This window comes from Staurois parvus, unplaced genomic scaffold (genome assembly GCF_062004578.1).
Source record: "Staurois parvus isolate SC_StPar_1 unplaced genomic scaffold, SC_StPar_1.0 ptg000146l, whole genome shotgun sequence".
Lineage (NCBI taxonomy): Eukaryota > Metazoa > Chordata > Amphibia > Anura > Ranidae > Staurois > Staurois parvus.
In genome coordinates, this window is record NW_028317942.1 from 1,059,278 (window position 1) to 1,086,843 (window position 27,566).

The following is a 27,566-nucleotide window of genomic DNA, read 5'->3' on the forward strand; positions in this document are numbered from 1 at the left end:
AGAAGAATGAAACGAAGAAGAAGAAGAATAAAAAGAAGAAGAAGAAGAATGAAAAGAAGAATGAGAAGAATGAAAAGAAGAAGAAGAAGAAGAATGAAAAGAAGAAGAAGAATGAAAAGAAGAATGAAAAGAAGAAGAATAAAAAGAAGAAGAAGAAGAATGAAAAGAAGAATGAAAAGAAGAAGAAGAATGAAAAGAAGAAGAAGAAGAATGAAAAGAAGAATGAAAAGAAGAAGAAGAAGAAGAATGAAAAGAAGAAGAATGAAAAGAAGAATGAAAAGAAGAAGAAGAAGAATGAAAAGAAGAGAAGAAGAATGAAAAGAAGAATGAAAAGAAGAAGAAGAAGAATGAAAAGAAGAAGAATGAAAAGAAGAATGAAAAGAAGAAGAAGAAGAAGAATGAAAAGAAGAAGAATGAAAAGAAGAAGAAGAATGAAAAGAAGAAGAATGAAAAGAATGAAAAGAAGAAGAAGAAGAATGAAAAGAAGAAGAAGAAGAATGAAAAGAATGAAAAGAAGAAGAAGAAGAATGAAAAGAAGAAGAAGAAGAATGAAAAGAAGAATGAAAAGAAGAAGAAGAAGAATGAAAAGAAGAAGAAGAAGAATGAAAAGAAGAAGAAGAATGAAAAGAAGAATGAGAAGAAGAATGAAAAGAAGAATGAAAAGAAGAATGAGAAGAATGAAAAGAAGAATGAAAAGAAGAAGAAGAAGAATGAAAAGAAGAAGAAGAAGAATGAAAAGAAGAAGAAGAAGAATGAAAAGAAGAATGAAAAGAAGAAGAAGAAGAATGAAAAGAAGAAGAAGAATGAAAAGAAGAATGAAAAGAAGAATGAAAAGAAGAATGAGAATGAAAAGAAGAAGAAGAAGAATGAAAAGAAGAAGAAGAATGAAAAGAAGAAGAAGAAGAAGAATGAAAAGAAGAAGAAGAATGAAAAGAAGAAGAATTCCAGTACAGCAAAAAGTGTATCTGCAGAGAGCTCCGCTATTTCTGACAGTTCTCTGACAGTTCCTTCACATTTACAGCGGTTGAAACATTGTATCTATTTATTTCCGAATAAAAACATCTGTATCCTAAATGGAAACAAATAGATACAATGTTTCAACCGCTGTAAATGAACTGTCAGAACTGTCAGAGAACTGTCAGAAATAGCGGAGCTCTCTGCAGTGACACTTTTTGCCGGCTGATCGGGGAAAATTCGATTCGTGGATCCGAAGTTTGCTAAAGTTCGGATTCGGTGCGAATCGAATTTTTCCTAATATTCGAAACGAATTCCACTTCGCCAAGTTCGATTCGCTCATCTCTAGTACTAACCTTGAGTACAGATGGGTTAATGGTCTTGTATGATGATGTAAGGCTCCCTCTCTATTCTATGACTTTTCTATGCTATATTGCTGTCCATCCCCTGGGTCTGGGAATTCCCCTGTAAAATGAACACTCTCAGAGAGTAATTGGCAGAATTTGCAGCACTTTACTTGCAAAAGATGTAATGAGTTTAACAGATTTTCATGGGTGGATGGGGGGGGGGGGTTGTATCTTGATATAAACATTTGAAGCAACTTGGAGCAGCAGTAGATACCTCAGGGAAAGTCTGACCTTCAAACAAGGCACATTAATTTATGCCGTTGTTGTACCATTTGCAGTACATATTCTTTAGCAGTTTGATTTATAAATGTAGCAGAGCAAAGAAACAGTGGCTTTAAGATTCCCTTCAGCAGAAATTCATCAACACATGAAAAACTACAGTTACTTTTAACTGTTTGATCAGGCTTCCTTTTTCTTTTTTTATTTTATGAAGATAGTTTTCTATGACACCCACACAGCATACCTTGTTTTTCTATAACTTCTTTTTTCACTATTTACTTGAACCAGCTTTCCAACATTTGGTCTGTCCTGTGTCTGTACATTATCCTGGGCTGCCACTTCTTATCCAGTACCTCTCATGTTATCCTTCTTCTTTTACTGGATTCCTAACTGTCTGTCTCATCTTCTCTTCTTGTCTTTTTAATACTCACTGAACACACCTGCATCTCCACATGCTGGGCCTGCATTGTTATTATACAGTATGTTTTATTATTTGCTAAATTTTGAACAATTGAATGTTTAATTTAAGAAGACGATTTTTCTTCTAGTCTGCCAAGAACAGTAATGATTACTTTTTTTAAGTCTCTCAAATGTGTTTTTTTGTGATAGATAAGGGAGAGTTAAAATGGCTGTTAAGTTTTACTTCTTTCTGTAACCCCACTGGGGAGATTTTCCTTCACTCCCTGTCCCTTCTGATGCCCTTAGATCAAATTGCATAGTAGATTGTTATTGGGACAGGAAGGAATGGACAGAAACCATTGTCCGTGGTTTTACATTTTTCACTTTGCTAAAAATGTGTTGTTTTTCTCTGTATCTCCTGTGGAGAACTTTCTAATAACTTTCTGTCCTGAGGGAAAATTTAATCTATAATATCTATTCAGCAATAAAAGCTGGCAGAGTCTCCAGAACTTCTCTGCTTTTTTCAAAGCTGGAGTTTGACTTTAATGATACTAAAGTTTCTTCAATTTGACTTTTTCAGCTGTTATTTATCTGTCCTACTACCACCTAGATGACAATATAGTGCAAGTACATTCAATAGATACAGTATATGCAGATGCGGATTATACAATCTCAAATCCAAAAAGGATTCTAAAATTCTGTAATTGCCCTAGAAAGGTGTGAAACAACTTTTATCACCAGTAGTGTGACAAGATTCTTACTTTGCTTCATAGAAGAGTATGGCCACTGTTACTGTGATGTCAAGAAGAGAACAGCTGAGCCCTGTTCCAATTTCCAAATTCAATCATTCACTATTAGATTTATCTTCATTGAAAATTTGCTAGTGAAGGATTGAGGGAATAATTTATGGAGATGGTTATTTAGGAGCCATACAATGAACAGAACAATGTAGACTGGTTTATGATGTGTGTAGGGGTAGAATAAATGGTGTACCTGGTGTGATGGTTAACATATTTTTAAACTCATTTAAAATCTTTCTCTATCATTTTTCTTCCTTGCAGATAGTTGTTTTAATCTTGTTGTAGTCAAGGCTAGAATTATACTTTTTTTCTCTGAAATAGCCCACAATCATGTCAAGAGAGGCACTTGAGTACTGTACTGACAATGTAAAAAGCACACAGTATCAACAGAGACACAATTAGTGCTGTACTGATACAGTCAAAAACATGTCCACAAAGAAGCAATCAGTAGCATACTTGTAGCATACTAATACAACCAGAAACATATATGCAATAACACAATCAATACCAAACTGAAACAACCCACAAATATGTATGTAATAGCACAATTAATACCAAACTGACACAATCAAGGAGTCTGCAGGAAAACCATCATAACCATACTGGCACATTGAATAGCAACATCCACACCAGGCGGCTTTTATTGTACATTGCAGTAATCTGTGTTACTGCAGCCCATTTATTTTAAAAGAGCCCCAATGCAGGACAAATTGTTTCTGATCTTTTTTCTTGCAGTTAACTGCAAAGCACATTACACGTTGTGGTGCCCTATATGTCACATGTGTTTGAAAGATTTCGGTGCTACAATGCGTTTTAGTAATGCAAACTTTTTAACACTCATTACTACAGAGCAAGGGTATAAACTAACCCTTCCACAGACGTTTTGTGACTCATCAGAATGGCTACATAGGAGCTACAAAGATAGTTTCATGCATGTTTTGGTTTATTTTACTCCCTAGTCTAACCCTTTTACAAACAACTTTATTTTAAAAGTAGAAATAAAATACAAAGAATACCAAATAAAGTGTTTAGGGCTCATTTACTCACTTAGGCAGTTCTCAAACAGTCTGCATTCATACAGTGTGCAGACATCCAACTCACTTACAGTAGACTCACACTGGGCAATACCCTGCATTCTTTTCTTATTCAGTAGAAATTGGTACTATGGGAGTTTTGTGCAGCAGACAGGGCACAACAGCCATAAGTGACACTCCACCCCATGTGTGGATGCAGTCTGTGTCCTGGCTCAGTAGCCACCAGATAAACCTCCTTCCTATACATGTGTCTCCAGGGATTCTCATACCTCTTTCATCAGTCTGACCTTTTGCTGTGAATGCAACCAATCAAGTCCGTCTGCAACAAGTGGGTATGGCCATGTCAAGGCTAATCACATCCCCCTCCTGTCAATCAATGGCTCAAGCATATAAACATACTGTATATGAGTGGTGCAGCTACACCAAAAATAGAAACAATATGAGTCATAAAATGCTGGGGTTTCAAATCTGATATATATATATATATATATATATATATATCTCAGACAAGAGATATATTTCCCTCTTACTTGGGTTGTGATCCTTTCAAGAAATGTTTTTTGGAGTACTCAGGAATTCTCACCCATGCAGGGTGTGGGGTTCCAGGGTAGTCTGCCTTAAGAAGAGGGGACTGATTTACAGTGCTCTCAGAGGGACTTTGGGTGGAAATGAAGAAAAGGACTTTGGTCCCAAAAGGGTTAACCGATCTGCAGCAGAGTCTAGAAAAAGAGCAGGAAACAGTCAGAAGGTGTCTGTGAGGTATGGAACAGCAAAGGCTGTGAGAAGACCATATGTTTTTGATCGGCTGAGACCTTGATGGGTTCTTGTGACCTTTCCAGACTTGTGGGACAGGGAGGTTTAAAATACCCTGTTAAAGGACAAGTGTTACTGACCGTGAGACATACTTTATGTTTGGTGTACTAGAAGTGGTTGTACTATTTTGTTTTCCATGCTGAGGATTATCTGGTCTTTAGTTAGCCTGTTTTGAAATTAAAATGGTTGTTTGCTTTTACCAAGTCTTCTTGCTGGTGATCTTGGGCTTCCATATATATATATATATATATATATATATATATATATATATATATATATATATCCCTTCACTTCTTTTGAATTAACAGCATCAATTAGATTTAACATTTAGGATTTAACATATTCCTATAGTGACAGGAAATATCTTCTATAGTCTACCAGCAGAAATAAGTGAGAAATGTGTGATCTTATGCAGTAAATATATTATTTACGGTGCTTTTTAGAATCCAGTTATGTGTAAGTTATTTCAAAACGTTGACATCAGTGAACCTTCTAAGCACTAAATCTAATATAGTCCACAGTACTGAGCTTGCTATCATTCAGTGGTTGAAAAGAACTGACTGTATTTCAAGGTGGAGAACCTGCATTAATAATGACTAATTTTAAAATGGAAGAGGAATCATGTCACTTCTTCCATAATGCTCCTATATTAGTACCCCAAAACATTTTTCGGAAAATTGACTGTCCAGAGATCAATCTGCAAAGGTGGATGGTCTTTGGACCAAATTGGAGGCACTGAAACTCCCAAAGGATGGTGGAGGGTTGGCGGTTCCTAACGTCAAATTGTATTATTTGTCCTCTTAGTCTCAGCATTTTACTGGATGGGGAGCATTGTCATTGCAGAACCCCATACAAAGGATGTTGCTATCCCAATTACTCCAAGATACATAGGTTTCTTTATTGGAGGCTGAACTTTTTTTACTGTACAACAATTCCCCACCTTTTTGCTGATCCATAAGACTTGGACAGCCATTCAAACAGTAGTGGGCCACTTAGGTTATTCTCAATACACGCCCATATGGGACAACCCTGGGTATCCAGAATTGGCAAAACTAGATGGCTTTAGCTGCTGGAAGCAGGCAGGTGTAAAGAATTTGTCAGTTGTTTGACAAGAATACACTGCTTCCTTATCAGATATTCATTGGTCAATTTAATCTTTCACATAAGTTCTTCTACCAATGTCTACAACTCTGCTACACTATACTAATACAGTCTTGCCATTCCCCACTAGTGTAACCCTTCAGCCATCCTTGATATGGTAGCTCCCTCAAATGTTACTAAAACAGATTTAATTGGAGATATACTGCATATTCAATTTTTATTTTTGCTGCTTCCTCTAAAGTACACTCCCATTGTGGAGAGAGATGGAGACAAGACATAGAAGAATTTGATGATGATCAATGGACAATGGCATTAGAGGAGGTGCCCAATGTATCTACCGCCTCATTCCAAAAATTAACTCAACTGTTTATATTATATTACACCCCTCAGAAATTACATGCATGGAGCAGAAATTATTCCCCTTGCTGTCTGAGATGCTCTGACACTGAAAGCTCTCTAATACATATTGTTTGACATTGTCCAAAGCTTTATAGATACTGGACTAGTATTTTTGTTGCAGTGCAAGATCTATGCAGTTTAACACTATTACCAGACCCTAAGATGGCAATTCTGAGTATTTTTAATGAGGATTTTATACCATACATATTCTGGTTAATGTTGACACAAATCCTTTTTCTTGCCCCTAAACTTATAGCTCAAAGGTGGTTGTCTTTTTGTCCTCTTACATTTGCACAGTGGCAAAAAGCTGTTAATGCTACTTTAATGAGAGAGATTGACATATCAGCACAGGGAATGCCCAAAAAAACTTCAGAAAGTATGGTTTCCTTGGTTATCATCTACCTTAGTAGATTCTTCCTCTGATCCCTGTCCATCACTTTCCACTTTATTTAAAGTTATAATATACCTATAGTCTTATTTTGAGTAGTGGTTTGAGATTATTCAAAAACCAGTGATTTTATCTGCCACTTTTTTCTTTTTTTCTTACTTGTTTACTCATTGGGGTGGTACTGTGATTATGTTTAGATTTGAAAGATATGCTTTAAAGGATAGCTTTATTCCAGAACTTAAGTTTTATTAGGGTGTAATGTATTGTGTGTACTTGTAATTACTTCCTTACAAGACATATTACGTGTGCTATTGCTGCTTTAAGTGTTTTGTGTTGATGTAATTTTCATTGTTTTTCATTTAGATTTGTGTTTTCTTTCATTGTTTTGTATGTTGTTAAAACCTTAAAAAAATTACTTGATTAAACAATAATGACTAATTGAATAATCAGAAAGTTGTTATGGGTTTTCTTTCAGGTTTTTTACACAAGCTTGATTTTTAAGTGATTTATAAAACTGAATATAATCAATAATTGTTCTACATATGCTGTTATTGAACTTGCAATCTTCATTATTCATTTGTCAAAGAAGTAAAATTATTATGTAAAGCTAACCAAGAACGTAAGCATCCTTTGTTTCACCTTGTGATTTGCATCACTGATGGTGCACAGTACCAATATCAGGGATAGTGTTTTTAATGTATACATATTAAGAAGTATTTGATAAAAAAAACAACAACAGAGAGATAAGCATTTAATGTACAGGGTATATTTATTTGCCATGTGTATCTCTTGAACGTCATCTTAACATCACATCAAAGACTAATGTAGCGGGTAGCACTTGCAGTTTACTGTACATTTATCCTTGATTCATTAGTTAGTGAATCTGTAATCTGGTGGTAGAAGGTCCATAAATAGCCCAATCTCACCACAGCTCTGCTGGTAGATACAGCGTTCAGGGGAGGATTATGGTCACTTCTAACCACTAAAAAAGCTTGATATATATATATATATATATATATATATATATATATATATAAAAATATAATGTTCATAGGCATATATTTAATATTTGATCACATTTCTTCCTTCAAAACTTACTTTATCAGTTTTACATTAATTTTCAGAAGTGCTGTTGGGGGGATTTTCTGCCATTTGGAACATCCCCGAACCTGGGGCTGATTTATTCGGAGGGAGTTTTTGTAGCAGGCTTTGGTGATATTAGTAATGGTATTAAGGTATTAAAAAAATGACACAATTTGAAAAATGCACAGCATCTTTTAACACACTGGGGCTCATAGACAAGATAGTGTATTTTAGTAAAAAAGATGAACTTATCTCCTACTGATTTCTAATTAATGCATACCTGCAAGAATTTTTTTCAGCATTACCATCCTCACACCTGCATTTATCTTTGTCCTTTTCCAACACCATGTTTCTGTTCACAGTTGCTAACTTAATTGTCTTCTTAGTTTTTAATTTTTCGTATTAATCTTTACAAAAATGTAGTATGAGACATGCATATTTCTATAAACTTGCTGATATTGTTGCAATTTATGAAAATATAATCCCTCACAGGAAACCAGTTATTTCTTGTTTTAGACATAGTGGGGGAAATTTACAAAAATAATAAATTTTTTAGCTAGACAATTGAACCTGTGTTCACTTTGAACACCCAGTCTTGTAAAGAAAAATTAAACACAGTAATTTGAAGGAATTAATAAAACTGCCTTTGCACATGTATAGATTATTAAAGTGAATACATCTTCAATGAACTAAGTGAAAAATGTACTGTTAGTAAGTCAAGCACACTATGCCACATCCTTCCTACTCTGTGACTCCTTATTATTACATAATAGTTCAGTTTTCTAAAGAAAGCTGTGAAGGTTTGGTGGTTTGCATGTAATAAATGAAGAAAGTTTCAATGGATATTTCCTTTAGTTAGAACAGATTGTTCAAATGCCAAAGTCACAAAAGAATTCCATTTATAACTTCAATCAAAATTTAATGTACAGAAGATTGTGGTAGTCACGTTTTCCTTGTCGCAATTTTGTAGAACTAAGTGAGTAGGTTATAAAGCTCTTCTTTGTATGAATACATATCTAAAAGTATAACCTCTTTTCATATTTAGCAGATCTTGTCTAGAAATCATCTTTATTAAGATCAGAGAGAACTCAATGAAAATAGACTAAATGCTCTGCGAAACCTAAGGAATTATAATAGATAAAACTGAGTGATTAAGATTCCGGAAATAATGTCTTTTCTGATATGAATATATTTAAAAATAGGGAAATTTCATATGTAAATAAGTTTACTAATACTAGTTTATCTGAAACTTTTACAATTCAGCCTCATCAGTATCTTCTCTGACTGATGATGCCTGAAGCAAGATTCAAGCTCAAGATAAGATTTTTTTTTTTCACACACTGCATTTTTTAAAATAAGTGTTTGAAAAATACAGCTCTCTGAAGGTCCAAGGGTAAAGAAGAACAGAAAAGGAGGGTGTCTCTCTACTGTTGATTGCACAGAATACACAAACAAACTTGCACAACAAGTCAAGTATCTTTTTTATTATTTTTTGTGAATAAAATCTTCTTCAAAATGAGCATTTTTTGGATCACAGCCAGTGGACAAAATAAACACCAAGTACCATATGAAAACATTGAGGAATCAGGCCACAACATATATTAAGATATGCAATCTGTTCAGATATATAGAATGTACAGTATGTTTGTGAAGCTACGACTACATTTTAACCACTTCAGCTCTGGAAGATTTACCAGGCCATTTTTTGTGATACATCACTGCCTTACTTTAACCACTTGCCCTCCAGAGGATTTACCCCCCTTCCTAACCAGGCTATTGTTTGTGATACGGCACTGCAATACTTTAACTAACAATTGTGTGGTCATGCAACACTGCACACAAATGAAATTTATGTCCTTTTTTTAACCACAAATAGAGCTTTCTTTTGCTGGTATTTGATCACCTTTGCATTTTTGTTTTTTTGCGCTAAAAAGACCGACAATGTAAAAAAAAAACAATATTTTTGGCTCTTTGTTATTAAACAACATGTCCAGTAAAAAATTTTAAAAACCAAATTTCGGCATAAATTTAGGGCAAAATGTATTCTTCTACATGTCTTTGCTAAAAAAAAAAAAATGCCAATACGTGTAAATTAATTGGTTTACATGAAAGTTATAATGTTTACAAATGGTGGTATATATACTGGAATCAGCAACTTATAGTGGGACTGCGGTGGGCATTCTGACACTGGAGGGAACTAACTTGGAATCACTGACATCCCCAGTGACACCAATGCAGTGATCAGTGCTAATAAAAAGCACTGACACCGTACTAATGGCACTGGGCAGGAAGGAGTTAACATGTGGGGAAATCAAAGTGTTAACTGTGTTCTGTGTGCTGTTTCACTGTGTGCTGCGTGTGTGCTTTACACTGTAAGCACACTGCTTTTGTATGGCTCTGCATAGCCTTGCCATACAAAGCAGTGGGCAGGAGCTGACTGGAGAGAGATCTGTGTTGTTTATACACAGGTCTCTCCCTAGTCGGTAATACTCAGAACAGGTAAGTATAATATGTTTGTTGTTTTAGCCTGGGTTCACACTGATGCAGTGTGGAATTCGCACCGGTTTCTATTCGTACCCCATTCATGTGAACCGCTGTGGGTGTGTATGTTGAGTTAAGGACACCCTGAAATCGATTCACAAAATATGGTGCAATGTGCAGAATTGGATCGCATGGATGTGAATACCCATGCGAGCCGATTCTGGTAGAGACAAAAAAAAGGGTCCTGCGCTATTTTTCTGTGGACGCGGTGTGATTTGAGGTATACAAAACGTATGGCTCAAATTGCACGACACAGAATTCGCATGTGATTTCTCACAGGAACAGCACCACATTCCTGTCCAAATCAAATGCGATATGCCTCACTGCACAAAAGTAAACCCAGGCATAATTTAAAAAAAAAAAAAAAAGCTTTACAATCACTTTAAGACACTTCTTAGCTGTAAAATCATTTTCATTTTTTGTGGTTTTCTTTCATAGACAAAAGACATGTCCCTGCTCTTGTAGCCCCTGGGATGTAAATCCATCACATATCCCAGAAGACTGTGGGAGTCCCTGTCCAGAGAACACATTGATTACTGCTATTGGCTATACTACCTGCTAGCAATAATTGCATGTAAAATCCGACAGGCTGGTTGTACACAAGCCATTCAACAATTGACTTGGGTACAATAAGCCTGCCCATACATGGTTCAAATCTCGGTTGGTCCATGTTGAACTTGCCGAGGTTTGAACCATCTATGGCTTACATTTTACTATCCTTCCATCAATGATCATCATCATTATCATCATGATATTCACACAGTACAGGTGCTGGGGCTCAAAGCAACTGTACTGTGTGAGTGTGACTGTCATCATGATGATAATGATGATCACATGTGACTGTATAATTAAAAGCAAGCCTAGGGAAATGTGTGTGCTGTCATGTCATGAGACACTCTACCTGTCCTGTGACCTCTGCCAGAGGCTCAGAGCCTGCCATCCCTCTGTGTCTGCACTGCTGGGCTGTCTGCTGAGTGAACCTGCACACTGAACCCTTCTAGTTCCAACCAGCTGTCCTCAGCCTGCCAGTGATCTTCTTCTGCATGAATCCCTCAGCACTTCCTTGCTGGAGGAGTCAGGCAGTGTGCAATGCAAGCCCAATAACTCCAGCAGTAGGGACTTACTGCATTTCATCACAGGATAGTGCAGGACTTAAAATTTCGAGTCTAGACCTACTAGCCAGGCGCAAACCTTACTCTCCACCAGTTGCCCCACCCAACCTTGCCCAGGTTGGATGCCACAGGACACAAGTACTGGGGGAGGTAGGAGAACCGCATACAGTACAGTTGATAGGTAAAAGAAAAGGGAGTGATAGAAGGTGCAGGAGCGGTCAATAATGGGCAAGGAGTAGCCAACAATAACACTCGCCCCCACGTTATTTCCACTCGCCAAATGCAAGCAGGCAAGTGGAAATTTGAAGCCCTGGGATAGTGTATACATTCACCCATAAAAAGGAAAAAAAGTCCTTGATGGCTGCAATCTATGGACTCCCATCTCCAGTATCCAGAGGTGAACAGATGGGCCCCCCTCAGCCCAGCAGGCAGAATGATTGCCCATGACTCTGGTGGGGAATAGTATACTATATACACTGACTGACTATACATAGTGACATCCAAATGAAGTCTGAAGCTGCAGGCCGGGCCCCCCTCCTACAGGAAGCTCGGTGGTACCCCCTTATCAGCTGCCCTGCTTATAGGGTAGGCACTATGTGTGCAGGGGTACATTCTTCTTTTGTCACCTGGGCCTTCTGCTTTCTTTGCCTTTACCTTATGCAGACCTTCAGAGCTCAAGCCATTCTCATGTTACAAGTAGTAACAAATGCTAAGAGTAATGAGTAATATCTTATGATATCTATATGAAATGCACTTACCTCCTGAGGAACAGCCACGCAAACACACTACACCAGTTAGAGTCAACATCCAATAATAAAGTCTTTCTATTTCTTCCTTGCTATTCTTCGTCTACAACAGTGACATAAATTGATCACACACATGACTGACCCTGGGTCTTGGAGCTATATTTCCTCCAAATATTTCTCTGTGGTTGTTCTTGTAAACCAAGACTTGCTTTCATTTGCCCACAGGGAATCAGTCTCAGACTTACTTTCTGTTGCAATGAACAGGAACAGAGATCAGTGCCAATGAAAAATAAATCAACCAACTTTATTTAAAACAAATCCAAACTCAAATTTAAGTTGATCATTCAAGCATACAGTAGATATGAAGAGTGAGTTTGGATGTTCCAGTGCTGCTTTTCCCATAATCATTGGCTAGCACAGCCTACTTTCTAATTTGTCACATAAACAGACTTTTGATCCCTTTCCTCGAAGTGTTTTGAATCAAGAACAGTTCCTCCTGGGGAGAATATACATTAAACATTTTCTATACACAGTAAGTATGCATCTTAATGTGGTTATATATCTCAGTTATGAAATATGAACAAAGCATATACTTCTATGCTGTGCATTTGTCTCTATCCAAAACACTCAGTGTTATTTCCCTCTACTGTCTCATTCCTCTGTTATCAGTCACTTCTGGCAGCTTTTTCTGATTCCAGGAGATAATTGGTAGGAGAAAAGGCGAGCTCCAGCATACAGTCTGTGTTTAAAAGCCACATTTATGCATGTGCCCATGTACTGGGGGGGGGGGGGAGTGTGTCCTTTCCCTCCAATTAGGGCTCAGAGCCCTCCTCCGTGAGCTTTACAGTGTGAGACTTCAGATCCCAATCCCCTGCTTTTCAGAGCTGAAAATGTTGTGTAAAATGTGTGTTTTAGAAGTCTGTAGAGGATACAAAGCCACAGATAAACAGGTACAACCTAATAGATTGAGTTATTTAATCTGTGTGTATCACCTGAAACTATTCACTTCATTGGGTATACTGCATGTAAGGGTTTTCAACCACTTTAACCTATTATTATGTTTCTATATTATTCTAGGTTCATAAGAATCAGAAAAAAACATAAATATGTATGAATGCTAACAATGTTAGAAACAAAACAACAAGCAACCTATGTCACAAAAACAACGATAAAATCAATATTTAACCCTTAAAAGCCAGGGTATGAAGTGTATATACTCATTCTCACTCCTTTTGGTCCAATAGTCTAAGCATGTCTAAAGAATGTTGTAATTCATTAGTTAAGGTAGTGGTGATTCATAGATCTTATGGATACTTACAAATTGGACTAATCTGCTGCATTTGCAATGTTAAAGTGAATCAAAATGCTTACTGTTCACTCATTTTAATAATTGTGAACCATTTTGGTCTTTACTATTTGCTGTTGGGTATGACACTTTGTTTGTTATTATTGATGTTGTGTTTTTTTTTGGTTTATTAATCTTTATTATCATTTTCCAAAGTCTAACAAGCAGTTATTAACAAGATTCTCTTTTAAATTTCACAATTTCATTAAAAACATCAAAATAATACATCTATAACCTCTTTTCTACCTCATGTATCTCACGGAATAGGTCTACTGCATGGGTGTCAAACTGGCAACCCTCCAGCTGTTGCCAAACTACAAGTCCCATGAGGCATTGCAAGATTGACAGTTACAAGCATGATTCCCAAGGGCAGAGGCATGGTGGGACTTGTAGTTTTGCAACAGCTGGAGGGCTGCCAGTTTTACACCCCTGGTCTACTATATTTAGCTTCTAAACAATTCCAAACGTAATAGAAAATAAAATAATACTAATTGCAGTTCACACTTAGACTATAAATAATTCATAGAGAAAGAAAGAAAAGAAACAGAAGGAAGAAAAAAAACCCACTCCACAAATATCCACACTCACAAAAACACATGCACCTCATAGAGGATCTCCTTTAATCACCATTTTATACATTTACCTTGAACTATCAACCTTGTATCTATTCTATAAAAGATCTCAGAATATCAGAGTTCATAAACTCAACCCAAGGGAGCCAAACCGACAGATAATTATGATAACATTCATGTATAGTTGCTGTCAGTTCTTCCAATCTCTTTATTCTATTTATTACATCTATCCACTCCTTGATAGAGTGGAGAACTTGGGTATTCCAATATCTTGGTGTTACTGTACGTGCCGCAGAAAATAAAGAATACGTCAGTCCTCTTATTAATGCTCTCTCAGAATCTGAAAAGATAGAATATAATGCTATTTCTGGGGACATCTGATAAAATAGCCATTAATATGTGAGCAAATCCAGATTACTAATTCCCAGAATGGTTTGATCCTAGAACAGGACCAACCTATATGTGTCATTGTGCCTACATCCTCCCCACAACGCCACTATTTTTCCGGAAAGGTCGAAATTATCTTATGTATTCCCACTGGACATCTGTACCACCTTGTTAGTATTTTATAATTTTTCTCTTAGATGGTGGTTGCATATCCACACCGACCTTACTATACCAGAGACTGGGAGAGAAAACTAGGCCACATAGTAAATGAGTGAGTGGAAAAGGTTTTCAGGTTAACATTCAATCTAGTATTTCATGAGATAATAATATGCTATATATTGTTGAAATAGCACGTGAGCCCATCAAACTCCCTGTACAAAGGGATTCAAAAGGAGTTAGATATCTATGTAATGAACCTTTTTCAGATAAATATTTGTAAAAATGTTGAAGTTGAAAATAATGGAGCCAGCGGTCAATATACAAATTATCTACAGGTGACAATTCATTAAGTGGTAAAAGTCCTTCAATAGCAAGAGCCCGTTTAATTGGAGAAGGGGCCACAGACGTCCAGCATAAAAATTGAGCTTCCGTTATCCCTGGCTCAAATTCTGGGTTCCCCATAATCGGGGTAAGAGGGCCAGGTATTGTAGAAATACCCAATTTTTGAACGGTCCCATCCCAGTTTTTCAACACAGATTGTGTCAAAAATGACATCTTTTGTCTGGGAGGATGTAACATAGGCTCAGTCCATGGTAGGGAGGTTAACTGAATTGGGGACATTAGTTGTTCAATTGATACCCACTGTTATGAGTAGCTATGATAAAACCAGTCAAGAATCCTGGTAAGCATAGATGCTATATGATAAAATTCCATATGTAGTAATCTAGCTCCCCCCTCCATCTTCCTCATGACCACAATATCATGCTGAATTCTAACCGAAGTGTTTGACCAGATATATCGAAGTAAGCTAGATCATAAGGAATGAAAAAACATCCATGAAAGGGAGATGAGAAGTGTTTGGTATAGGTATAGAAAACGAGGGAGAACATCCATCTTGAAAAATTGCCATTCTCGAAAACCAGGAATGTTTAGTCTTAGTTCTAGACTGCAACTCACTAATTATAGAATTTAATAAGGGTAAGTAATTTAATTCATATATTATTTCCTCTAAAGGAGTTGTATTTACACCTAGATATTTAAAGCATTGTGCCTCCCAATGAAATGGAAATTTGAATTCTATCTTTTCTTTCTCAGTAACTGCCAAGTTTATATTTAAACATCAAGATTTTGTAACATTAACTTTAAAATTACTGAGGAATACAAATTGTTTCAGTTCTTGGAGGATATTTGTAAAAGCTATTTTTGTATTAGATACATATAAAAGTAAATCATCAGCAAAAAATATCAATTTATATTCCCTATCACCCCTCCATACTTCGTGAATAGTATCATTCAACTGAAGGGCCATCGCCAAGTGCTCCAATAGCCAGAATATATAGGTGTGGAGACAAAGGACAGCCCTGTCGGGTCCTGCTTGAGATTTTAACAGGTTGAGATAAAATGCCATTAACCCTTAACCTAGCAGATGGGGCATTGTACAATCCCATTATTTTTTGTACATATTCTTTTGTGAAACCAACTTGTTCCAAAGTTGATACCATAAACCAATCTAGGTGGTCCAAGGCCTTCTCCGCATCTAATGATAGTAGGCATAAGGGAATCCTATGTTTTAGAATATATTGTATTAGTAAATTTGTTTTTAAACTATTGTCACGTGCATCTCTATTGTAGACAAATCCCACTTGATCTGGTCTTATTAGAGAGGGAATTCCTTTTTGTATACGTAAAGTCAAGAGTTTAATAAATGTGGATCTAAAAATATTTTCTAAAGAAGTGGGTCGATAGCTAGAGCACAAAGTAGGATCATTTTGCTCTTTATTAATACAATATGTGCCTCTTGTGACTGTTTGGGCAGAGGGCAGATTGAGGAGATTTCATTATACATATTGCCCAAAAAAAGGAGTAAGAGAATCCACAAATCGTTTATAGAATGTCCCCGTAAATCCATCAGGTTCTGGACTTTTACCATACTTGAAATATCTAATAACCGATATAACCTCCTCCAGTGAAAAAGGTTTTGAGAAACTTTCTACCTGTTTCTCTGGAAATCTAGGTAAAGCTGTCTGTTTTATATAATCACTAAGTTCAGAGAAATTAGTGCTATCTAAAAAAGATTCTGTTGTACTTATATAATGAAGAATAATAATCATAAAAGGTTGAAGCTATTTGCTCTGAAGCATGTGCAAGACCCTGCCTTGGGCATCTCATCTTAGATATAAACCTTTTAGAATATTTTTTTGAGATTGTACGTGCTAGAGCCCTACTCCTTTTATTGCCATATTCATAAAGGACACGTTGCACACATTCTCTGTGCTTTAAATATGCATGATCAGTTAATGCATGCAACTTAGTTTTTTTTTGTTGTAATCTTAGAAAATAAACATAAGCATTGGGTGGAGGCCTCTATTTTTCAAACTCATGTATTTCCTCACTTAGGAAGCCCATATTAGAAGTTCTCTTTTTTCTCTCTTTTCAATCTTGAGCCATGGGAAATAAGAACTCCTCTCCAGAAACATTTCAACGATTCCCCCTTTATAGTAGTTGATGTGGTATCATCTGCATGGTCTATAGAGTAGTTTGCCGATGTCTACACAATGGCCTCCCTTTCAAGAGGATCGTTTAATAAATTCCCATTCAATTTCCACGTTGGATGCATTTTACATATATTAGAAATTTTCACTGAAAAAAAAAGTGGGAATTGGTCTGACCACAGTTCGGTACCTATTTGAGACCATGGATCCCTATCTAATAGACAATGAGAGATTAAAAAGTAATTGATCCTATTATATGTGTTATAAGTGGCTGAATAGCATGTATAATCTTTCTCAGATGGATGCAGAATACGCCAGATGTCTATCAACTGTAACGTTGTGTGGTGTTGTCTCACCTTATTGGACTAAGTGTATTTTAATAACTGCAGGAATAACAAGGAATTCTTATACCTTAAATTTATTTGAGGCATAGCAAACACAATTTAGGTGTGTTTGCTTCAATTGTTAGTTGTAAGAGTGTTTGATCACAGTAAAATATCACACAGCTACTGTACATTGTTATTGGGGTTGTAATACTACATAGGTGCATAGTTGAAATGTATGTGTGGGTAAAATAAAAAAATAAGTACATCTCTGCATCACATGACCATTCCTTTAAGTTTTCTGTTGTCTCTTAAAAAAACATTGCAAGTACAGAAAAATATCTGTTGTTACACCCAGAAATCCAGTGAGCTCCAAGTTTCCTGATGTGAGCTGACAATGCCTTTTTGATGCAATGAAATCCTAGCAGTGTTATCAGCCTTGATTAGTTTTCCCCTCCTAGACTACCAAGATGAGAAGAGAGTGTTCACTAGTTGAGCAGGGGAGAACTATGCAGTGATGACAACACTGCTTGGCATTTCATTGCAGAAGAAGCACTATGTTATCAATTTGTACAAAAAAGTTAGGAGCACAATGAGTTTATGGGAGATCAACAAGTGTACTTGCAGCATTTTTGAAAGAATAGGTCATGGGGAAATGTGCATGTATTGCAGAGATATACTGAATATGTTTTTTATTATTTTGCCCTGACACAAACTTTAATAGGTTTAAATTCATCCTCTCGTAGCTCCTGCAGTTTTGGTCCAGAGGAAGGCAATACAAAATTCCCTGGGCATCTGTGGATAAATTAGCCAAACGAGAGGAAAAAAAATCCTTCCAATTTCTTTAAGGTCAGTCTTCAGTAATTAGAACTCTGGATATCATTAGCTGCAAAAAAACAACCCTTTTAAAAAGCCATCCCTAGTTCACACACTAATTATCTTGTTTATGGTGGTCACTATAGAGTCCACACACAGAAGAGTACAACAAGAAAACTGTGAAAGCATAATGGATTTTATACCCTATTTAGATTTTTTGCAGTGTATTACATTGTATAATGTGAACAATTGTTTTTACTGTCAAGTAACTAGTTAAACAGGTTACAATGTTTGTGATAAAAGCTGTTTTGTCTATGCAAGTGAAAATTGAAGTTCAAATGGAAAATCTAAATTTAGAATATAATATTTGTATTTGTTATTTTACAGGGGAGACAATGCCATTAGCCACTTCAAATCACATTCTTCTGAGATTCAACACAACAAATGGTGCACCTGCCAAGGGATTTCATTTTGTTTACCAAGGTAACTGATATCTTTTTTTTTTCTTTCGGAAGGTTGCGAATATTTTGGTCAGATCAATTTAATATTCATGAATCTGAGAATTTGCATTTTTGAAAAATCAAACATAATTATAATATAAATGAAGTAAATTTGGAATTTATTCAGTGAAAAAAATTATAAACAAGGGACCATGACCTATGTAGCTTTGAACTTGATTTCTTGGATGATGTTTTATGTGTTAGAGTATAAACAATCTTTCTCAAACTACAATAAAACAAACACAGTCCCAAAAGAAACCAATTAACTTTAGTAAAGTGAATTCTAATTGGTTATTGTTAGTAATTTGGTTTGCTTGCTGCACTGTTTTATTGATTAAGGTCAAATATTGTGTTTGCTAAAACACATTTTTCTTCTTTTGGAAGGATGGGACAAACTTAGTTTTCTTGGCAGGCCTTTACTGCTGTCCAGGACTATGGTGGGGAGATCTTTCCACCTTCCATCTTTAACTCAGGAACAATGGGCTGATAGTTTGGCTAAAAGCAAAGCCATTGTTGTGACCAAACTAAATTCTATATGCCATCCTATTGAAAATCCATTCAAGGGCCCAGGCAACCAGCTTTTATTTAAACTCTGAATTGAATTCTCCAGAAGCTCCATGGATATATGGACATCAATAAGGAAACATATTAAAGAAACTAGAGATTCAGTGATAGACAAGCTCTCAGCCTGTTACATTTGTGATGTGTGATTAGGGTAGATTTTCTTGTCAGGATCATAAACAGTAGTGAGGACTCAGGAAAAAAAACAACAAATCATTCCAAGGTGAAGGCAAAGTACTATTGCTAATTACTATTGAAATGAAAATATGTTTACTTTGTTGCTATAATACTTGGGTGGTGGTGGTGGTGGTGCTGGTGGTGTGTGTGCACTTCTACACCTCAGCTCACTTCCCATCCAATCTTTTCTGCTCCTCCTGGAAAACAGGCAGGCAAAAGGCCCTTCTCTGTAACCAGATTTCTTTGCACTTTCCAGCCCAGGTTTCACTTCTGTTGCTGGGTATAAGGCCCCTTCTGCTTTCTGTATATTGGCCATTGGTGGCAGTGCCTATTCCACCTCCTCTGGTTTTATTGACCACATGGCCTCCAACACTGTATTTGAACATTGCAAGCCTAGGTGTTGTATTGTTCAAATAGAATAAGTTCAGGGTTTTGTCTACACTGGCCCCTACTATAGGTCTTGAACCTTGATTCTGATCAATGTAGCCTGCCTGAACTCCAGGCTCTTCCTTTATTATTCTGTTCCACCACCAGCCTGTAGATTTTATTAGAGGAAACTGTGTTGCAGTCCATACTTGATACTCTTGAAGACCAAAGAAACTCTTTTCCTTTCCCCCCACTCAGGTCCCCGACCTGGCCAAAATAAAAAGCATTAAAACCTGGGGGCAACCAATCATGTGTAGGCCAGCTCACCTTAAGGGAATAGAGGCTCCTATAAGTGACAATACACTTTCCAGCTGTAGATTTTTTAGATAAACTCACCATGCCTCTTACTAAAAACTGTTTATTTTCCAAAAATGGGTGATTTGGGTTTTTTTTTGTACTATTCTGGCATTTTCAGGCCTCAAGAAATGAGATGGGCCGTCAGTACATCAGGATTGATAGATTGTCATATATATATATATATATATATATATATATATAACAATATATATATATATATAATATGATTTGTGGACTCTATAACTTTCCTACAGACTAAATAATATACACTAATTTGGGGTATTTTTACCAAAGAAATGTAGCAGAATACATTTGACCTAAATTTATGAAGAAATTTTATAACGGAAACAAAGTAAAATGCATTTTTATTTAGTAAACAAAATAAAAAACCCAGTGGTGATTAAATACCACCAAAAAAAAAAAAACTATATTTGTGTGAAAAAATGATAAAAATATCATATGGGTACAGTGTTGCATGACCGCGCAATTGTCTTTCAAGTGCGACAGCGCTGAAAATTGGCCTAGGCAGGAAGGGGGTAAAAGTGCCCGCTATTGAAATGGTTAATAGATACATAAATAAAAAAAAATATATATAAATAAATACATACAGTTGTGTTCAAAATAATAGCAGTGTGTTGAAAAAAGTGAATAAAGCTCAAAATCCTTCTAATAGCTTTTATTTCCATACACACAAATGCATTGGGAACACTACACAACCTATTCCAAATCAAAACATGAAGAAAATATATCAAATTTGTGTTGTTCCTCTAAAAAAAAATGAAGAAAAGTGAATATTAGACTGTTCAAAAAATAGCAGTGTTTGTATTCTTCTTTACAAACTCAAACATTCACTATATAAACCGAAAAATGTTCAAAGATTTTGCTTTCCTTTGAATCACTTAATTAATATTTAGTTGTATAACCACTGTTTCTGAGAACTGCTGTACATCTGTCTTGCATGGAGTCATCCAATTTCTGGCACCTGTGAACTGGTATTCCAGCCCAGGATGATTGGACTACATCCCACAGTTCTTCTCTATTTCTTGGTTTTGCCTCAGAAACTGCATTTTTGATGTCACCCCACAAGTTTTCTATTGGATTAAGATCCGGGGATTGGGTTGGCCACTCCATAACGTCAATCTTGTTGGTCTGGAACCAAGATGTTGCACGTTTACTGGTGTGTTTGGGGTCGTTGTCTTGTTGGAACACCCATTTCAAGGGCATTTCCTCTTCAGCATAAGGCAGCATGACCTCTTGAAGTATTCTGATGTATTCAAACTGATCCATGATCCCTGGTATGCGATAAATAGGCCCAACACCGTAGTATGAGAAACATCCCCATATCATGATGCTTGCGCAACCATGCTTCACTGTCTTCACAGTGTACTGTGGCTTGAATTCAGTGTTTGGGGGTCGTCTGACAAACTGTCTCCGGCCACTAGACCCAAAAAGAACAATCTTACTTTCATCAGTCCACAAAATGGTGCACCATTTCTCTTTAGCCCAGTCAATGTGCTCTTTGGCAAATTGTAACCTCTTCAGCACGTCTTTATTTCAACAGTGGGACTTTGCGGGGGCTTCTTGCAGATAGCTTGGCTTCACATATGCATCTTCTTATTGTAACAGTACTCACAGGTAACTTTAGACCTTCTTTGATCTTCCTGGAGCTGATTGTTGGCTGAGTCCTTGCCATTTTGGTTATTCTTCTATCCATTCGAATGGTAGTTTTTCGCTTTCTTCCACGTCTTTCAGGTTTTGGTTGCCATTTTAAAGCATTTGCGATCATTTTAGCTGAGCAGCCTATCATTTTCTGCACTTCTTCATATGTTTTCCCCTCTCCAATCAACTTTTTAATCAAGGTACGCTGTTCTTCTGAACAATGTCTGGAACGACCATTTTCCTCAGAATTTCAGAGAGAAATGCACTGTAACCAGCATGTACAACATTTGCTGCCTTCCTTCCTTAAATAAGGGCAATCATTGCCACCTGTTTTTCAAGGACTGAATGACCTCACTAATTGAAAGGGACATGTTCAAAATAATAGCAGTGTGGAGTTCTATTAGTGAGGTCATGATGTCAACACAGGCTACACCACTCTGCTAAATCCCTCCCACCTCCATGTAACTACTTTTTGGTCTGGAAACAGGCTGTTTTAAGAGAAGCCAGAAGAGAGAGTCATGTGAGCTTCCATATCCATTTTTTTCCTCCAACTGGCAAATAGGCAAACAAGTGAAAAGCATGTGTTGCTTGCCATACCTATACTACAGTTAAACTGTTACTTTGTCTTGAATATTTCAGGGTTTACTTTCATTCTCTTTGCATTGTTTTAGAATCATAGAAGTCTTCATAACTACTAACAAAAGTAAAATATTTTGGGTAGAGATGCATAAAAGCGATGCCTGTGCTGCCTCCAGCAATCACTTTATTCTCAAAATCTGTCTTTTAAATAATGCCTGTAAGCATAGTGGACCACTTAGAGGTAGATCATGGATCTCTGTAAAAGATCCCTTTTAAAACTAAAATTAGGTGGGGGTTATGTCAGACTGTGTGTAGCTTTACACACCTTAAATTCCTTTTAAATCCATCAATTCATCTATGGTTTTGTACATGCTATGTTGTTTCCCATTTACATATTAACGAATTTTGTATGTATCATTTTTATTCATTATCCAGTATAAAGGAACCCATGGCAATGTACAAACCATGTGTCCAATGTGTGAAAATTTCTGTAAGCATAAGTAAATTTTAATAACATTCCATACAGATACAACTTTATTTTTGTCATTTATTAAAAGAGTATTTTCAGCTCTAGCACTTGGCTTGCTGTTATTATCTGCATTGTACATTCTCTGCATAAACACACTAATCTGGCGTGCAAAGTCAATCATTTTATATATCTTACTGTATTCTTGGTTGACCTTATTTTCTGCTCACTTTCCACTGGGCTGGTTTCAATTTTGTTTCACAGCAGTGTAAAACATTTTCTAAAGGATGAAGAATAACTACTGGAGGAAACACGATTCGTTTTTAACAATGGCCGCGACTTAACTCTAGTCAACACTTAATAAAAGATAACATCGTCTTACAATCTTCAATGATTCATCTTTATCCATATAGCCCAAAAAAGTAATAGTGATAAAATTCATTAGTAAACAGCTCGTATTACAAATCAATAAACATCAGGAAGAGTTCCCTGTGTTCCATATACTCAACCACTAACATGCATTTCCTTTTATTATTTTAAACACTTAGATGAACATTTAGGAGTTTTCACTTAGATGCTGCCTAATTTAGTGGTTTCTTTCATCAACGCCCTCTTACTGTTCATCTTCAGGACAAAAACACTAAATGCAGATTAGTCACCTACAATTGGTATATGAAGGGACATTCTGTTCCTTGGAACTGCTAAAGGCAATGAGTTTGAAGACAGCTGCCCCTCTTGCCATCTGTCACCTCTGCTTACATGTTTGGTTTGAGGGAAAGGTGTTCAATGATGCACACAAGATTGCCCCCTATTTATATTAAGTTAATGTATTTACCATAACCTCTGTATAGTAAGAAAAACATTCATATAATTTGTACCCCTGTACATCTCCCACACATGTGCAGACAATAGCAAAATATATGCAAACTGGCTGTCAGAGATTAGAAGGATACAATGAGCCTGATCTAAAAAAAAGAATATCTGCCTACACTGGCACATTGGTCATGTGTGAATAAGCAAATCCTATCCTTGCAGTGTTTATTATGCTCCTGCAATGCACTCAGACATATATGCACAGCCTCCAGTGTACATATGGTAAATTAACTAATAGCTGTGGTTTGCTAGGGAGTGTAAAGGTCAGCATACAAAAGTGTTTCAGCTAAGAAGTAACATTATTAAACAGGATTTATTACACAGGATTTATATAGCTCCAACAGTTTGTGCAGTACTTTACTATATGAATATACCAAAAATGTAGATACATGCATACTTTTATGCAGGTTATCAGAACAGCAAGTACAAATGCAGCATTATTTGGACGTATGAACACACATAGCAAACTAGGATTGTATCCTACACATTGAACAGAAATATATGATTTGCTAGATAGGTTCAGGGTCTGTGTTCTCTATGTGAATCCTGTGATGCAAGTGTACCCTAGTGATTTATCTCTGCTCTTATTTTTCTTTAGTAATTCAGTCCTTGTGTCTCAGTGATTTTAAATTTTACTTTACCATACTGGAGTTGTGGGTGTGACTCACTGTAGTTTTGCATGGTAAAACAAATTACTTTCAGAACTCCAACGTCCTTCCACAATTCAACAATATATACAGTATGCTTGTGGACAGGGCCTCCTCACCTGTCCACATGGGGCCTTTACTCTCTCTCTTCCTCTGGTGTATGAGCTCACCAATGCCCAAGACCAGACGGGGCCACATTCATGTGGATTCAACATTCAGGTGTGATCTTGATTTAGAAGTGAGCTGAACACCCAGTATATCTGTATCATACCCTGCGGCTTTGATGCATATGCCATACTGTCCCATGATATGTACACCTATACTTGGAATGTGACATTTTGAGAGAGATACCGCAAAGCAATGTCCCGTTCCACCAATTTAGCTTTCCAGCTTTCCTATCACCTCACTCCCAGTGATAGAATATAGGATCTGCCATGACACTGCATGAACTTCCTGCTTGTAAAGTGTGTATGGGACCCTAAAAAGGCACAGATTGCAAAAAGTGTACCTGCCTACACTATTAAAATTGGGAAAAAATTGCCTTTATAATTTAATTTTTGACAATCTATATTTTTCTAAACCAACCAACCAACCAAAATATTTTCTAATTTAAACTGAAACAGAACAGGCTATGAACATTCAGTTGTTAATTTAAAACTGGCCCCGAATGCCCTCCATAGATGCAGGCACTAAAGTAATCAAGTAATTCTCTCAGTAACTCAGCTCAATGTACCCCTATCTTCTAGCAATTAATTGGCAGCCTTCCAGTCTTTTAAATCTCTACAGTAAACACTGCACTGCTGAGAAAGTCAACTTAGGCAACTTCAGAGTTTCTGCGGTGAATTGTGAGGATGAATTGCTGCACAGTGCTTGCAGCTATAGTGTTTTTAAGGGGACTACGGATAATGTGGTCAGAGTTTTACTTTAGTTTCCTCAGCAGAGAGTGAGCTGTGTCTGCCTTTTTCTTTGAAGATGATGACATGTTGTGGAGATGGAGTGGCCTCATAAATCTCCCGTGTGGCATCTTCAAAAGTGTGTAATTGTTAGAAGAATGTGGACCTTCCAATCAGTATATTTCCTACAGAAAGGATTGTTTTCCAGATATTGTAACAGACCTTTTGTGATTGTTTACATGCAAATAGTGCATGGTAAATAAGCAAAACATTGCTCTGAAAAGTTCTCTGTTCCTAGATACTGAAACTATAAAGACAAAACAAACCAGCACACAGTATGTATGCCTTTAAGCCAAAAGGCAACTTTTATTTTGAGTGCAGCTGAGCAATCAGTTTTAGATCTCTATTGCTGTGCAGTTGATTGAAACAAAATTGCAGTACAGACTGCAATTTTAAGCCCCAATGGAAATTTTTTAACAGAAGAGTTTGGAAAGACACTAGAAGAAGTATTTATTTTGAGCCTGAACTTTTGCCATTAACTACATCTGATGAGAACATCAAGGGAGATATTCCTGTTACAAAACACACAAATATGCATGAACTAAAAATGCTGAATTTGAAATTGCTCTCCTTTCATTTTCTTTAACACATCCTGTAATTATGTACTGATCAACAAAAGAAATTGTTTCAGGAACTTCTACCTTGCTGGGTAATGTGCTTGTATTTCTTTACTTGAGTTTTTTACATCATTTGTATTTTAAGTAGATTATTAGGTAAATAGGAACTTCATCAGCGGTGTGAGCTAGATTAGCCAGAAGATTTCAGCACAAAACAAATTTTTGACATGTATACACTTGCAAATTGCAAAATTCAGAGGTTTCATCATCCTTTGCTAATGACAACATCATAGTTCAAATTGAGAGCACATTAACTTTTTACAGTAACAGTTTATTCATAGTTATTTATATTGTGTATAGTTTATTAATGCATTGCTATGTATTCTAAATGTTTCATTTTTTAAAATATTTATTTTATTTTCTCCTTAATGCAGCGGTTCCACGCACCAGTGACACTCAGTGCAGTTCTGTTCCTGAGCCAAGATATGGAAAAAGAATTGGTTCTGATTTTTCTGCTGGCTCCATAGTTCGATTTGAATGTAACCCTGGATACCTACTTCAAGGCTCTAAAGCTATACGATGTCAGACTGTCCCTAATGCTTTAGCACAGTGGAATGACACTGTGCCTAGTTGTTTAGGTAAATGATGATGATTTTTTTTTTGTGTAGAAAATAGCTAATCAACACATTTCCTGTAGAGGGCTAATTTTACATTGTGATTCCTTCAATTAGTTTTATATTGCCTGTACAAATGGAAAATGGCATAATAATCATCGTCTATTGCATTGGCATAAATTTGCATTAGTAATGTTGCCTAATAAAATGATTGCTATGTAGCACAGGCTTGCTAGACTATGATAAGCACTGTATTTTAGGAACTGACTTTATAAATCATCAGTTGATGTACAAATCAATCCAATACACTCTAGACTACAAGTTTTTTTCAGCACTGTTTAATAGACAGGGTAAGGAAATAGCCTCAGAAAATAATGTCACTGTTTTCTTTTCATAATGAAAATTGCATTTGAAAGACTACCTTATCTAGAGCATTCAGTGAGCACATATTAATAAAAGCAGATGAGTCCTTTATTGATTTTCTATTATTAAGAAAATCTGGATTACCAGTGAGAAACAGGATCCTTTAGGAAGAAACAAGGCCAGAACAACTTTATTCCATTGATGTTCATAAAGGAAAGCTGTCCTGAGTGAAATATATACAGTATAGACTGCCATTCCTCATCTTGTTCTGAATTTGCCATTTGCCTGGGCTTTCTGGCCTAATACTTTGAGTCGCTGCCATGGAACGACCATTCAACCTGTCAAATTACAGTGAAGTCAGAATGTCTGAGCTCTCCAATTTTTCTAGGTCTGTGACTCAAAGTATTTGAACCAACATGACAAGCAGGCAAGAGATATTTTCAGAGAAGGACAGCAATGGCAAATTTCTCAGTACAAGTTAACTTAAAACTTGGGTCATTTTAAGGATGGACAAATAGATTACATGACACATTAGCCTTATTGTTTAAGACTTTGGACCCGGTGGCTGGCCTTTTAAGGGTTTCAGAAGCCGGAAGGCGGGGCGGGGTTTTAGGGTCATATGTGGCCACCGTGATTCGCTGTCACGGTGGTCACATGTTCGGGAAAGGACCTTTCTGTGAGTACCGGACATGCTGGGAGCACGCAGGATACGCACTCTCAGCACATATGTGTTTCTTAATTGCATGCAAATGTGTGGGCGCTCGGCGTAAAGGCCCAGATGCTGGGAGGCGGCACATTTGCGTG

At 36.6% G+C, this 27,566-nt stretch overlaps 1 protein-coding gene across 1 annotated transcript in view; it reads left to right on the forward strand.

Moving 5' to 3' along the window:
• LOC149464866 (CUB and sushi domain-containing protein 1-like) overlaps positions 1-27,566 on the forward strand; it is a 1,089,704-nt gene that overhangs the window by 1,055,846 nt on the left and 6,292 nt on the right. Inside the window, exons 35-36 of the mRNA XM_089673951.1 lie at positions 18,478-18,573; positions 26,220-26,423. Coding sequence (XP_089530077.1) covers positions 18,478-18,573; positions 26,220-26,423 — 300 coding nt within the window. The remainder of the gene's footprint in view (positions 1-18,477; positions 18,574-26,219; positions 26,424-27,566) is intronic.